At 37.8% G+C, this 15,070-nt stretch overlaps 1 protein-coding gene across 1 annotated transcript; it reads right to left on the bottom strand.

The window, feature by feature from the left end:
* Positions 1-593: 593 nt before the first annotated feature.
* Positions 594-12,082, bottom strand: SPATA22 (spermatogenesis associated 22). The gene is made up of 7 exons (XM_077836930.1): positions 12,040-12,082; positions 11,455-11,583; positions 9,487-9,547; positions 7,139-7,484; positions 5,390-5,519; positions 2,145-2,242; positions 594-785 (listed from the first exon to the last, which is right to left on the bottom strand). Exons 1-7 carry the CDS (start codon positions 12,080-12,082, stop codon positions 594-596), a joined length of 999 nt encoding a protein of 332 aa, XP_077693056.1.
* Positions 12,083-15,070: the final 2,988 nt, after the last annotated feature.

Genomic DNA, 15,070 nt, shown 5'->3' with positions numbered 1-15,070 from the left:
TCCCTCCACCTTCCATGATAACACTGCGAAATCCATTCATTGTTTACATTCAGGGCACATGAGTTTAGCTAAAAGTTGAGCGTCTGTATAAATTAATGTATTTGTCACCAAAATGTAATACAGGCAGTCCTCGACTTTATGACATTCGAGTTACGAAGAACTGCACTTACGACGCTTCTACACGGACACCCTGATTTGACTTATGACTATAGGTTTTGAGTTTACGACGCTCAGTCTCACAGTGGAGTAGATTGAGGTTCTGAGTTCCAATTTACAACGCAATTGTAAGGAACCAGTTGTGTCGTAAGTCTGAGGACTGCCTGTATTTTGATCATATTCCTTCAGTAAAATCTATCAAACCACACAACAAAAAATCTAGCACAGTGAACAAAGAAATATAATGGTAGAAACAAACCAGAACAATTTTATTTTAATTTTTACATAACACATACTATAATTGTGCTTTCAAGTATTTAATAAAAGAATACTTTTAATATGAGCTTTTGTAAATACTCAAGATGTGCAGCCTTTATGCTAATTGATCAACAGGAGTGTGATCTCATCTTTAAATTACTGCTTAAATAAACATTACTTTAAACTTCATTCATTGTTTTCACACATTCTCTCATCTCGACATCTGAAGTTTTAACAAATTCTTGGAAAGTTCTTTGTTCTACAACAGTTGCAGATCTTACAGATACACACTTGAAGATGTTTCTTTTTGTGTCATAGTTTCCCATGCACCTGTGGACTCTACCTCTAATTAGTCTTGGAAGCTCCCGATCCTATTTCAAAAGTATAATAATCAAAAGGTTAAAATTAATTCCCTTTTCTGACATGAACTAAGCTCTTCAAAATGTCTGAAGAATAATAGTGTTAGTTGGGGATTCCTGGAGGCTAGGTAATGTTTGCGGGCTACATCAGCTCTACAGTCCCTTGCAGGTTTTGACCACTCTCTGGCAGCATGGCTGCACAGGAGCTATACCCCAAGAACTTCTTCTTTTGTCAATTGCTGTCCCTACAACTCTTAGGAAAAGTGGTTCCATTACAAGAAGGGAGCTGCAGAAAATAATATGTTCTGAGGGAAGCTGCAGTGCCACAAAGTTAGATGAGAAGATGTCTTAGCAGTGAACAGAAAGGGGAGATACTGGGTTCTCACTGACAAAAGACTCACAATAACTTTGGCCCAAGTCTATCCTGAGGTACGCACAAATTATCATAAAAAAAAATCAACAAACTGAGGTAACAGAAAACTTCCTGTTATATGTTCTTTGTGAGAAGAATTGAACTTTGGCCAAATTATATAAATAAAACTCCTCTGGGTACAAAGAGGATTTTCCTACATCTGCAGCTAGCCGTAGATCAGGGTTCTCAAACTGGGGGTCATGACCCCTTAGGAAATCACAAGGTTATTACATGGGGGGTCGTGAGCTGTCAGCCTCCACCCCCAAACCCCACTTCACCTCAAGCATTTATAATAGTGTTAAATATAAAAATAAGTGTTTTAATTTATAAAGGGGGTCACACTCAGAGGCTTGCTGTGTGAAAGGGGTCACCCATATAAAACTTTGAGAACCACTGCCACAGATAGAAGGCAATTATGTAAGCCCAGAACTGCATGGCCCTTTTATAGCCTCATTTCTGAATGGTCAGTGCTATGAAGGCATGTTCATGCCATCCAGACAGGTACACCTTTTCTAGAGGGCTGCAAAAGCTCAGTAGCACCAAGGGGTTGGTGTGTGTAAACTACAAATAAAAATATGCAGAGCACACCTTGAAAAAGAATTAACTTTGCCCCATAACTTCTCTGCTATATAGATGTTTCCCTCCAAAATCCCAATCCAGTTTTCCACAAGCTAAACAAACTCTTCTCAAATTTAATTTGATCCGAGAAAGCCCCAAGACACTTGTACAAACATTTCTCAACAAGTTTTGGCAAAACAGGGATTTGGGCTTGCCTGAAATGCAACTGTATTTACTGCCGCAGACCCAAGAAGCAGTTTGTTCACTTTGTATGGAAAGTGAACAATACAGCTTTTAACTTTCTTTTATACATTAGAAGTTAGTGTTAACAGAATACATGTTATTAGCCTCCTAACTGCACCACATATAGTGTATTCTGTATAAACACAGAAAATACTTACAATTTCATAAAATACACATGGCAGACTCTCCTTTCCATCTCTCAAGACAAAACTTTTTGCTCCATATGCTCCAGGCGTGACTGCAGAATCAAGTGTGCCTAAACAATATGTCAAGAAGTAAACCAGGATGTAAACAGGAGAGCACTATTAAAGCCTGTGATCTACAAATATTAAGTGACATTAATATTCAATAGACAAAAATACTAAGCAACATACTGATGTCAGTCTTCTAACTAGCACAGTTTCCACTGACATCAGTGGGAATTCTACTGCAAATTAAGGGCTATATATGGCACACTAATAGTAAATTCACATATTTTGTCTCTGTGAAGTAGGTGAAAAACTGTACTTTTCGTAAGCATGATTATAAACTGATTAGCTCCCTAGATACTGGTGCACGAGACAACCAGTTTTCTTAAAGCTGTACTTACTCATATATGCAAATCACTTCTAAACCATTAAAATTTGTAACCAACATTTCCAATGTAAAAGAGTCCATGAATTCATGTTACATTTGGTATTCCCAGCCACCCCAACTCTTAAAACAATTGGGCATCTCTAGCTTCCTTTGTCAAATTCTGTTTTTAGGTAACGTCAATAAAAGTCAAAAGTGAAATAGGTTGTAAAAATAATTCATATTCAGAAGAACTCCAGGTTTGGACTGATTCCCAGGTTAATGCTATTAAAAAGTTATTGCAGAACTCTGGTACCCTTGTTAGCTGGACTTTTCAATGCAAATTTTCTTTCTGTTTCTTAGCTTCAATAATGTCTCAAGCTTTAATTATTTTAATTCTTTTAAAAATGTAATAATCCTGAAAAATAGAAAGAAAGCCTGCTACTACACTCTTAACTGATGTTGTGATGGCTTTTTATACAGTGTGGATTAGTCTCTCGGGTATATGAAGAATTTAGGTTGTGCTCATCCTTTTATCAAAGAATTCAGATTTTATAGACAAAGTTCCAGGCTTCACCACTAAAATTCTGCCCCAGTTTTCTAAGTACAGACAGGTTTTAGATAGTGGGCACAGTTAATCAAATCAGCCACAGAAAGATGTAAAGAGGACTTTTTTGTGTCAGCTAAACCTGTTGTGGCTGGAGGGAAATTCATCCCTTTGGGATCATGTAGTGTTTTCACCTCTGCTGTGTGTAAAGGTTCCTTCAAATGAGGGAGACAGTTTTAATTTGTATTACATCCCATAACTCATGGCGATCGGGGGAGGTCCCGGACGACTGGAAAAACGCTAATGTAGTGCCCATCTTTAAAAAAGGGAAGGAGGAGGATCTTGGGAACTACAGGCCAGTCAGCCTCACCTCAGTCCCTGGAAAAATCATGGAGCAGGTCCTCAAGGAATCAATTCTGAAGCACTTAGAGGAGAGGAAAGTGATCAGGAACAGTCAGCATGGATTCGCCAAGGGCAAGCCATGCCTGACTAATCTAATTGCCTTCTATGACAAGATAACTGGCTCTGTGGATGAGGGGAAGCAGTGGACGTGTTGTTCCTTGACTTTAGCAAAGCTTTTGACACAGTCTCCCACAGTATTCTTGCCAGTAAGTTAAAGAAGTATGGGCTGGATGAATGGACTATAAGGTGGATAGAAAGCTGGCTAGATTGTCGGGCTCGACGGGTAGTGATCAATGGCTCCATGTCTAGTTGGCAGCCGATATCAAGTGGAGTGCCCCAAGGGTCAGTCCTGGGGCCAGTTTTGTTCAATATCTTCATTAATGATCTGGAGGATGGCGTGGATTGCACCCTCAGAAAGTTTGCAGATGACACTAAACTGGGAGGAGAGGTAGATACGTTGGAGGGTAGGGATAGGATACAGAGGGCCCTAGACAAAGTAGATGATTGGGCCAAAAGAAATTTGATGAGGTTCAACAAGGACAAGTGCAGAGTCCTGCACTTAGGACGGAAGAATCCCATGCACTGCTACAGACTAGGGACTGAATGGCTAGGCAGCAGTTCTGTAGAAAAAGACCTAGGAGTCACAGTGGATGAGAAGCTGGATATAAGTCAACAGTGTGCCCTTGTTGCCAAGAAGGCCAATGGCATTTTGGGATGTATAAGTAGGGGCATTGCCAGCAGATCGAGGGACATGACCGTTCCCCTCTATTCGACATTGGTGAGGCCTCATCTGGAGTACTGTGTCCAGTTTTGGGCCCCACACTACAAGAAGGATGTGGAAAAATTGGAAAACGTCCAGCGGAGGGCAACAAAAATGATTAGGGGACTGGAACACATGACTTATGAGGAGAGGCTGAGGGAACTGGGATTGTTTAGTCTGCGAAAGAGAAGAATGAGGGGGGATTTGATAGCTGCTTTCAATTACCTGAAAGGGAGTTCCAAAGAGGATGGATCTAGACTGTTCTCAGTGGTAGCAGATGACGGAACAAGGACTAATGGCCTCAAGTTGCAGTGGGGGAGGTTTAGGTTGGATATTAGGAAAAACTTTTTACTAGGAGGGTGGTGAAACACTGGAATGCGTTACCTAGGGAGGTGGTGGAATCTCCTTCCTTAGAAGTTTTTAAGGTCAGGCTTGACAAAGCCCTGGCTGGGATGATTTAGTTGGGGATTGGTCCTGCTTTGAGCAGGGTGTTGGACTAGATGACCTCCTGAAGTCCCTTCCAACCCTGATATTCTATGATTCAATGAGAACTCTACCAAAAGGAACTTCTTCAGAGAGCTATATCAGCAGACTCTCTAGTCACCATGGCCATCTCCCTTTTTCAGCCAGCTCACTTTTGGTGATGTGCTGTCCTCTATACCTTTACCTTTCTACCCACCTGTAAGTGGAGTTGTGGCTGCTTTGCACAGTGCTACAAAATCCTGAATAGAGTTTTCATCCCTTGGAAACTCCACACCTCTTTTTATCAGCCTAAACCCCAGATTAAATTAGCACAATTCATGTTATACTGCCCTTGAACCTTGGCTAGAAAATATTATAACAGAAATCAAGACAATAGTAGAAATATTAAGATGGGGAAAGTTTAAATATTGTAGGGTGATACTTTTCATTTTGCCATGCTCATATTTTGGTCATCTTTGATATATAGACAATTGTCCAGATATGAAATTAATTGGAGGCTCATGTCAATATTAAAAGGAAAATGGGTCAAATATTAATCAACATTTAAGAACTGGTACTTTAAATATTTTGACTATTGTCACTCTACAGTAAAAACTGCATTGTCTTTGTGGGACTGACCCACCAATATTCTTAACTATAGCATAAACTACTATACATACCTAACACTTCAAATAATAGTGCAGTTTTATAAGTATACTGGCTCCAATGCTTCATACTTTCAATGACTGCACTTATAATTCGGAGAGAATTGTCTTTTTCTTTAACTTTTAATTGATATGCTGGAACTTTCTTTCAGAGAAAAATGAGAACTCAGGTTAAATAGAGACATTTACAGTCTTTAAAGTCAGATAGATAGTTACACATTGTTCTTACGTTAATTATCCAGTATTTAAAATAAACACATTATTTAATTTATTTAGATTAATAAAGCATCAATAAACCACTTCCAGTATAACTTGTTTTATGAAATCACAAAAGTCACACAACAGACTACTGTTTCTGTTCAAATAAATAAGCACCCCTATTCAAAACAATGGTCACACAATCCTCCTTCATACCCACACCTATACAAAAGGCATTTAATAAAATGAAGATTTTATTTAGGAATTGGACTTTCTAACGTGTCTAAATGACTTCAGAACACAAGTCCCAAAATCCGCACTAATTGGAGAGAACAAGTAGGACTTGACAAAATCCCATGGATATGCACCAGACCACTGATTTGAGTCCAGTCAAGTAGAAAACAGTTGCTGGCAAGACAAAGAAATAATATAAACATGCTTGAAACACACAAATTTGTGCTGCCTATTTCATACTGAGTAGCAGATAGAAACAAAGTCATGACTAGCAGTTGTCTAAAGCATACACAAATAAATCTAATAAATAATGAACAGCTATTCTGTTTCTGGTTTATACTGTACTATCATGTAAGTCAACATTGACCAAATAGATAATTATCATTCATTTGTGAATGCTGAGCATGGCATGGGGGTACAGAGAAAAAGAAAGTTATATCTTTAGGTAGGATGATGTTTTATGTTTTATGTTAAAAACATAAGCAATGGAAACATTGCTTAGTCTAAATTTGTGCTATTTTTGATAGGGAAATTGCATTTAGGAAAAATAAAAAATAAATGCAAGAGTGAGGGATGCACCAAAAGTAAATAGAGGTTTAAAGAACAGAAGAATAGATTAAAATCAGTCAGAATTTTTATTTCTATTAACAAACTGCATTAATAAGAGCTATGAAGTGTGCCAACAGATTTGAAAAAGGTTTTGTAAATGCATAAGAAGAGTAAACTAGAGTACAATACTCATAAAGAGATATATTTGTTCTCCTTACAGAAAAAAACTTCAACTACAGAAACTAGGAGACAAAGCCAGCTTTTCTAAAAGCAGAGCAACTCTTTACCATTCAACAAACAGCTGAAGAATAAGAACTACTATTTACCACTATATTCCATTCCTCACAACATATGACTTGAAGAAGCATAATTTTATTTCACTAGTAAAAATTATTTCAATAAATTACATTTAAGTGAGGGCGTGTCTTCCTTTAACACAATTCAAAAATGTTGCTGCCAACATTTCAACAAAATTTCCTGGGACAATTCTAAGAAAAGGCCAGGACTCTGAGCAGGAGGCTGACCAGGGTGTGTGTGTGATCATAGGGCCTAGTGGTAATTGTGAATGTTTGGAAATTTTAGGTTATTTTAATATGAAAATCTTAATTCTAAGGCCTCCCAAAGTTGAATTCATGGATGCCTCCCAAAGCTAGAATTCATGGTGGCTTCATCTTCCCTCAAACAACTTTTCCTCCCCCAACAGTCATCTGTCCCCTTATTATTTTCTTGGGAAATGTCCTGAGGCCTGTAATTTCTTCCCCTTCCTTCTCCCCAAAATTTTACCTGAATCATTTTGTCTTCTGGAACATGATCAAATTGTTTTTCATTAACTTTATTTTGTTTAAATGTATATGATGGAGTATGATCCTGTAGGCTTCTTGATGTGGTGCTGGATATAACTGGCCATTGTGCTTTGGATGAATATATTTGTCCTGTTACAGTTGTCTCAATATACTGTGATGCCTTATGATGGTCAGGTAGTTTGTGCTGCTCAACAGTTCTCAGACTATTTGAGATATTCTCAAACTTTCGAATGATTCCACTATCAGATATCATATTGGTTCTGTTACTTGGTGACAGATGCTCATTTCTGATCCAAACTTTAGCATTGGTATTCTTTTCTTCTGCTCTGCAGAAGAAACCATTATATATGGTTCAATATCACAGTACTGAAATATTGACCTGCATATTCTGAAATATTGACCTGCATATTCAAAATGTATATAAGTGCATTCCATAGATTATTCTGTGACCTTTTTAAAAAAACACTCTGTATTTCTTTAAGCCCTGATAAAGTACTTAAACAAGTGTTTAACTTCATCCTTATTCAGGATAGTGATTAAGCATGTGGTTAATTTTACACGTGCTTAACTTCAATGGGTTTTAAACATGTGCTTAACTGGTGTCTTGAACAGCGATGCTTTCCTGAATCAGGGTCTTAAAATGATTTTCTCAAATTAAATACACTGTAAATGCAACTTCTCCAAATTATAGAAAAGAATTCTTTGTGAACCCTCATCCCAGGGTCACTACTCAAAAATTCCTCCTACAATTGGCTGTAAGGCTGGCCTTATGATTTCAGGACCTTACACGTCATAAAGAAAGCCAATTAACTGCTTCCACCTCCAGTCCTGCCACTGGAGGTGAAGTTAGGGAGGTCTTGTCAGAAAGATACTTTCTCTCCCACTGATCTTGCAGCTGGAAATAGAAAGAGATAACTATTCTGCAGATAGGAATGTTTCCATGGGGTGTGTGGCCTCTGAAAGAGCATAGCCCCAAGCAACCACTTGCCTGGATTGTAGTAAGGCTCAATACTGACTTTCCAGTTAAGAGAAAAGGAGTACTTGTGGCATCTTAGAGACTAACAAATTTGAACAGTCTCTAAGGTGCCACAAGTACTCCTTTTCTTTTTACGAATACGAACTAACACGGCTGCTACTCTGTTTCCAGTTAAGATTCAAGTTTGCTTAAACTTTTTTCCGTATAAATAATGGGCAATAATTGCCCTCATTCACAACCACACCTCCCAATTTAGTCAGTAGGAGTTTGTCACATAAGACTATATCAGAGCACCAAATTTTAAGCAGAATTCAGCATGGTTAAATAGTTCTGCTTGAAAATTCTTGGCATGATATGACCTATGGCATGGAGGCGGAAACAGACGCTTCCATGTGTGGAGTATATGTTTTGAGATTTTAACAACAAATTGTGTTTATTTGTACCATTTATCAATTTAAATGGGAAGGTGCATTAAAGAATCCAGATTTTGCAACTGAAGATTATTTTTTGAAATCACATCTGAAATTAGAAGAAACAAATTGGACTCTGGAATTCTTCCTAATTATTCAAGTTCTACTGGCTCTCTATTGATCACCTTTCATTTCTAAGCACTTATTTATGTAGTTCCTGATTCAGCAAATTAACAATGTTTTGCTGAATTGGAACCATTGAAATAAAAATGCAAATTTGGTTTGAAAGTATACAAAATTTGCAGTATACATACCTGATAATCATGCCCAAAGAGGCTAATATACCATTAGAAATAAATTATTAGTTAAAAGATAAATTAGATAAGCAACATTACCAGCTCAGAGTTGTCTGATAGGCAAATTTTCATTGATTATTAGAGTGCTGCCTATGTAAAGACTGCAGGATTATGCTTTTACACCTGATCCAAAGTACACTACAGTCAAAGGAAAAATTGCCATTGATTTCAGTGGATGTTGGCTCAGAACTAGAATATAGGTTGGGAAGCATGGCAATTATCTGAGACTCAGAAAGTTTCTTTTGAATGTTATAAGAACATGAAAAAATAAGAAATATCAGATTTACTTTCACATGAGAATAAGTATTTTTCTGTTTAATGATAATAAGAAATTCTAAATGTTACCAACCTCAAAATATTCAGGTTCTTTCCAGTATTTGATATATTCGGCTTTGATGTGCTTTGTTTCAACAGGGAAGGAGCCATAGAAGGTTCTATTTGGCTTTCAAAGAAACATTTTAAATGTTAGAATGACAGAGTAGCAGCCTGATTATAGGTTAAACATGTGAATTGTATTTTATGAAATAATTAAATGAGTAAGTCGCTAAAAGAAAACTAGAAGGCAAAAAAGTTTGGTTTTACATACCCACTGTTCGTTGTTTTCTGTAGTTGAGCCAGCTCTGGCTTTGCAACTTCCCACCCTAATTCTTAAAAGACAAAGGATGACATATGGGTAAAAATTGAAAATACGTGTATGTACTAAATATACTTAGGCCCTCTCCTGCAAAGACTTATGTGTGTGCTTTATGCACATAAAAAACCAAATGCCACCCACACCCACCTGCCTCAACAGGTGGGGGAACTTGATGAGCTGGTGGGGAAAGGGACAGTCCCAGCAGTGAGGGAGGGAGATACTTGCTGAAGGACACCAGGCACCTTCTGCTGTGCCCATGCCCTACTGGAGTCTTTGGTACCCCTTGTCCAGTTGGAGGGGAGGGACACTGACTGGCTTACATCCCCCAGCTCCAGGGATATAACAGGGAGGATGGGCCATGTGAAGTCTCTTTTGGCTCCATTCCAGTAGCCCCACCCTACCCACCGTGAACTAAGAAGGGGAATCAAGCCTTACAGATGCTGCAGGTCTCACCGATTGCCCATTTGGGGTCAGGAAGGAATTTTTTCTCTTATAAGGATCAATTGCCAGAGGCACAGAGAGCTTTTTAGCCTTCCTTGTAGTACCTCCAAGCCACAGTAGATTAGGCAGAAATGCATTTAGTACCTAACAGAGATACTTGGTGGAGTTGCTAATTCAACACAACTTGCAGCTGGTTTCCAGTGCCATTAAAAGGATAAAATAAGGGTTCCCAGAGGTAAAAGACATGGGATTTTGCTAATGGGCATTGGGCTTATGGGATAGGGTCAGATGTTGTGGCTCATGTGGGTGGAGGTCCCCTCCCTTCTTCACTCTCTGTTCCCTTGATGGAGGGGTGGGATTGGCTGGACTCAGCAAGATGAGTCGTGGGGGGGGAAGTTGACCAAGGAAAGATGACAGAACAAGGAGCACTAGTCTCAAGTTGCAGTGGGCGTGGTATAGGTTGGATATGAGGAAACACTATTTCACTAGGAGGGTGGTGAAGCACTGGAATGGGTTACCTGGGGAGGTGGTGGAGGCCATCCTTAGAGGCTTTTAAGGCCTGGCTTGACAAAGCCTTGGCTGGGATGATTTAGTTGGTGTTGGTCCTGCTTTGAGCAGGGGATTGGACTAGACGACCCCCTGAGGCCACTTCCAACCCTAATATTCTATGATTCTATGAAAGCATGCCCCAAGTTATGAGTTATTTGATAGGAGCCTGTAACTCCCACACTGGAACCACTTAAAATGCCTGGTACATGAGAATAGGGTGATGGGTGGGTAGCACGCCTCTCCTGTGTTTAAGTTAAATAAAAAGTTTCACCCTGCTACTTAAAATCCATCCATGTGTCTGTCTTCATTTCACTTCTGTGTCCAGATATTAAACAACTTTTTTCAAAGTGAGTTTTAATTAACGCTTTTTTCTAACTGATGCTTAAGCTACCAGTTTTATAACTGTCTGTAGTAAGCACAAAAAAATTTTTATTTTAAGCAGTGATTGTAGGGATAACAATGATGACAATAAATAATCCTGGGAGAATTCTATGTCAGAGCCTTTTAAACACACAGTATTGAGGATAGATTATTTCTCTTTTACAAGACTACAATAGCACACTATAAATGTTCCATCCTGTAACATGGACCTTGAATTTCTATTGAAACCACCCAAAACCAAAAGGTCACCATTTCAAGAGGCATTTAAATGCCAACATGCTACTTCATTCTCTAAAACAGAAAAAAGTCAACTTCCCTGCAAGCACACATTAAAATAGCTTAATTATACAGAGGAGAAAGAAACTTACTGCAGGACAGAAAAGAGTAGAACATATTTTTCTCTCACAAAATGAATTTTTCTACAGAAAACTTAAAGTATGCTTGTGAGCTCTAGATAAAGATGACTTAAAACTTTTACAAAATGTTATTATAAAATTAAAATTAAAACTGCCTTAAATGCTGTTTTTTTAAAAAAAAATCTTATTTTACCAGTTGTTCTAGCAGAAAAGTCATAACTATGAGTCACAGTGCTCGTACTTGGCTCATTTTTAAGTGGATTTGAAGTGAGCGGCTGTCTGGTTCTTTTTTTCTGATTGAACAGTGGTACAGGTAGAAAACCTAAATATAAATTAAAATAACTGTATCAGATACTGTTGGAATGCCATAAAATCCTTCTGGCTAAGGGCTACACAATCTACATTTTCCATTCATAAAATGGGTAAATGATAATTACTTAATTAACATTTCTATCCATTTTTATTATCTTTATTATTTATTTTATATCACCTGAAAGTGTGGTACTTCATAATGAAGGCAAGGCCCTTGCACTGAAGAGTTTACAATCTAAAACCCCAGTCCTGCAAACACTTGCACATGTGCTAAACTCTTCACTCTGTGAATGGTTCCACTGAGTTCAACATTACCACTATGACCTCAACTCTCCAATAAGGTACAGATTTAGTGGAACTCTATTTGAGCACTGTGGTCTGGCTTAATAGGAAGTGTTTGCAGAATTGGGTAAATACATTGATAAAATGATTTTCAAATTGTACAGTAATAAAAAGTGATTGATACCTGCTGTGCTACGAGATGAACTGTCACTTAAATTTCTCTTCATTTCTTTCACAATATCCAAATATGCAATAATTTATTCACTATTCCAAATTCCCCATGTGAAAGTTATATTTCAATTAAATCTGCCTGTAGAAAAAAAACTCTAATTCACATTATAAATATAACTAAAATACACGCAGCTTTTCATCAGCTTCACTTCATTATTTGTGTAACAGTTTATGTATATCAATTTAGGCGCATTCTTAACTTTATTTATGTGAGTAGTCTCACAGATTTCTGTGGTACCATTAATGTGCATAAAATTATACCACATGAGTAAGACTTTTCAGGATCAGGGCCCCAGTTATTACATTTTTGAAGTAAAGAAAATATTTTGCATAGTTACATCTATTTTTGTCCAGGTTTATTTTTGATAAATTTAAACATTCTAAAAAATCTTCACCTTTCAATTGAAAACAAATCATTATAACTTTCAATTCAAAGGGTACTTTTGTATAAGTCCCTGAAAATAGGGAATTAAAAGGAAAGTGATGACTTAACCATAACTTTAACATGGTTATAAAGTGTGGTGCTATAATAAACCCTGAAAAGTTAATTATCAAAATGGAATGCCTTGTGGTTATGAATAAGAACTGAAGGTTTAACTATTTTATGAAAAATAGTGTCACTGCACCCATTGCACACGATGTGAAAATGAAAGAGATAAATTTGCTGTTCTAAAGAATACTGTATAGGCCCAAAACCTTTTAAACACTTTCCTTTTGCAACAGGTATTTGATATGACCAGAATCCATCATTATAAACAGGAGATTCTGTGGGAAGAATGAACAGAAATTAACTTTTAAAGTACATTCACATTTGATATAAATGAATTTTTGTTTGCCATGCTTCCTTTCTGAGTAATCCACGACGGTATTATAAGTAAAAACAGTGAATTAGAATGCACATATGGTATTTTATTTCTAGACCACACAGTTTGAGTTTCTATTCTATCTTTATCATTTCACTTTAAATGTTTAAAATGGCTTTAATCGCATCTGACCCGGTGTCACATATTTGTGCACATAAAATCACTATAACAGAATAATTAAATTTTGCTCATTTCTAGATGTGATAGTTACATGAGTCTTGTAAAACTTTTGTAAAATGATATCTAATTGTGGTATTATATAAACAGTGTTGCCAACTTTCTTCATTTTATTGTGAGTCTTAAGATACTGGGTGTTTTTATTGAAGCTTAACCTACTGGAATCAAGAGAATGCATGAGAATCATAGCTCTCATTAAATAAATAAATAAAAGTAAGTTTCTATCCCGGGATGCAGAGAGAAGCTTGAAAAAGTGAAGCAAGTTCTGTATACCTTAAAGCCTCAAAAATCTAAAGAAAAATAAAAAGAACCCAAAATTTATTATTTTTAATCTTATTATTTTTAACTAATGTCACTTTGAGGGTCCTGACTCAACATTTTTTAATGTTTGAATTTACTGTTGCCATATCTGAGGTATAAAAAAAAGAGGACTTCCATAAAACTGAACAACCCATAAAACTGGACAGCTGGCAGTGTTTACTGAGTACCCTTACAGATTTCCCAGGACAGCTACCTCAAAAAAGTCATGATCCTGGGAAAACCTGGGCCGGTAGCAATGTTAGGTGGAGTTGGCTGTATTGTACAGGGCTGATCCAGCAAAAATTATTCTTGTGTGTTTGCACAATGGAGCCCTAAATGATTACCAAAATTAATAATAATAGTAGTAAAAAGCCACAAATACATTAATTACTTGTCCTGATTCTTAGCATATAAAATGGTGAAAATACTCATATACATGCTTAACTATGATCTGGGTAATGTCTTGCATGTTTGTAGGATCAGAGCTCAACTACCTAATCCATAAAATAGACTTATATATATGTATATATATATATAGCTAATTTATAACCTAATTTATGTCATGCACATCAATGACAGATGCACATGCATAAATTAGGGCTGAATTTGGCCCTGAGATCTGTAATAGTTTGTATTTCAAACACATTTTGGTGATTCCATAACCCATCAATGAAAATAAATGTGTGAGATTTGTAAAATGAAACAAAATAAAAAGCATACAATCCTGTAATTTAATTGTATGGCCTCAGATCTTGTTGTGCTGTGTGTGATTTTACAGTGACTTTTATTTTCTTGATCCTGAGGTAAAAACGTGTCCACTGCTAACGACTGAGGGGCAAGCCCGTGACAGGACAAGGAGCGGAGGAGAAACTGGGGTAGAACCCTTCCCAGGGCTTAGGAAAGCGGGAAAACCCAGCTCCAGGATCAGGGTTTAAGCAGCTGGGCTGAAACTCTGCCCAGAGCTAGTGGACGAGTCTGAGGGAAGGCTGATAGCAAGCCCGCCAAAAATCAACGGCTGAAGAAGCGGTTACTTCAGCGCGAGGCGGGGGAAAGGCGGGAAAGCGCAGACTAGCGCTCCTCCATTCCGCCGTGTTCGCCCCTTCTCTCCACAGCTGGGGACTGGGGGAAGACTCTGAGAGGATGAATGTGTGTGTGGAGGGTGCGGGGCTGTGTAAGGCACAGACGACAGGGGGCACACAGCCCCGTGGGGAGAGCACAAGCTAAGCAGGGAGATTGGTTGCACAAAAAGAATAAAGTAATTTCCCTTTGGATTTTATTGCATCTGTGCTTGCCCAGGATAGTGCCTAGGGGGCGCCAGAACTCCAACAGAAACATGCAATAAATCCTCCTGAACACTGATATTATATACACTTATCTCCAGTCTGTGACAGACTTTCCCCTCAACAATCAGCTCTGGGCTGGGTTTCACCCTTTATCCTCTGAGTGGCTTTTTCTTCAGCCATTAGCTGTGGGCAGGCTTTTACCTCTGCGAGAAAAAACATTATGAAAATAAATAAAGTACCTGGGAACCTCACAATTAAAACAATCACACCCAGCTAAAATAATGTAGATGTGTGTATTTTTTAGAACTGCCCTTAGCCTAAGCTCTGGGTGCTTTGGAAGATAGTCTGACAAATAGTATTT

The sequence above is a fragment of the Eretmochelys imbricata genome, chromosome 17, assembly GCF_965152235.1.
Source record: "Eretmochelys imbricata isolate rEreImb1 chromosome 17, rEreImb1.hap1, whole genome shotgun sequence".
NCBI lineage: Eukaryota > Metazoa > Chordata > Testudines > Cheloniidae > Eretmochelys > Eretmochelys imbricata.
The sequence above is the reverse complement of the archived record's forward strand: the minus strand, read 5'-3'. Positions and strand labels throughout refer to the sequence as shown.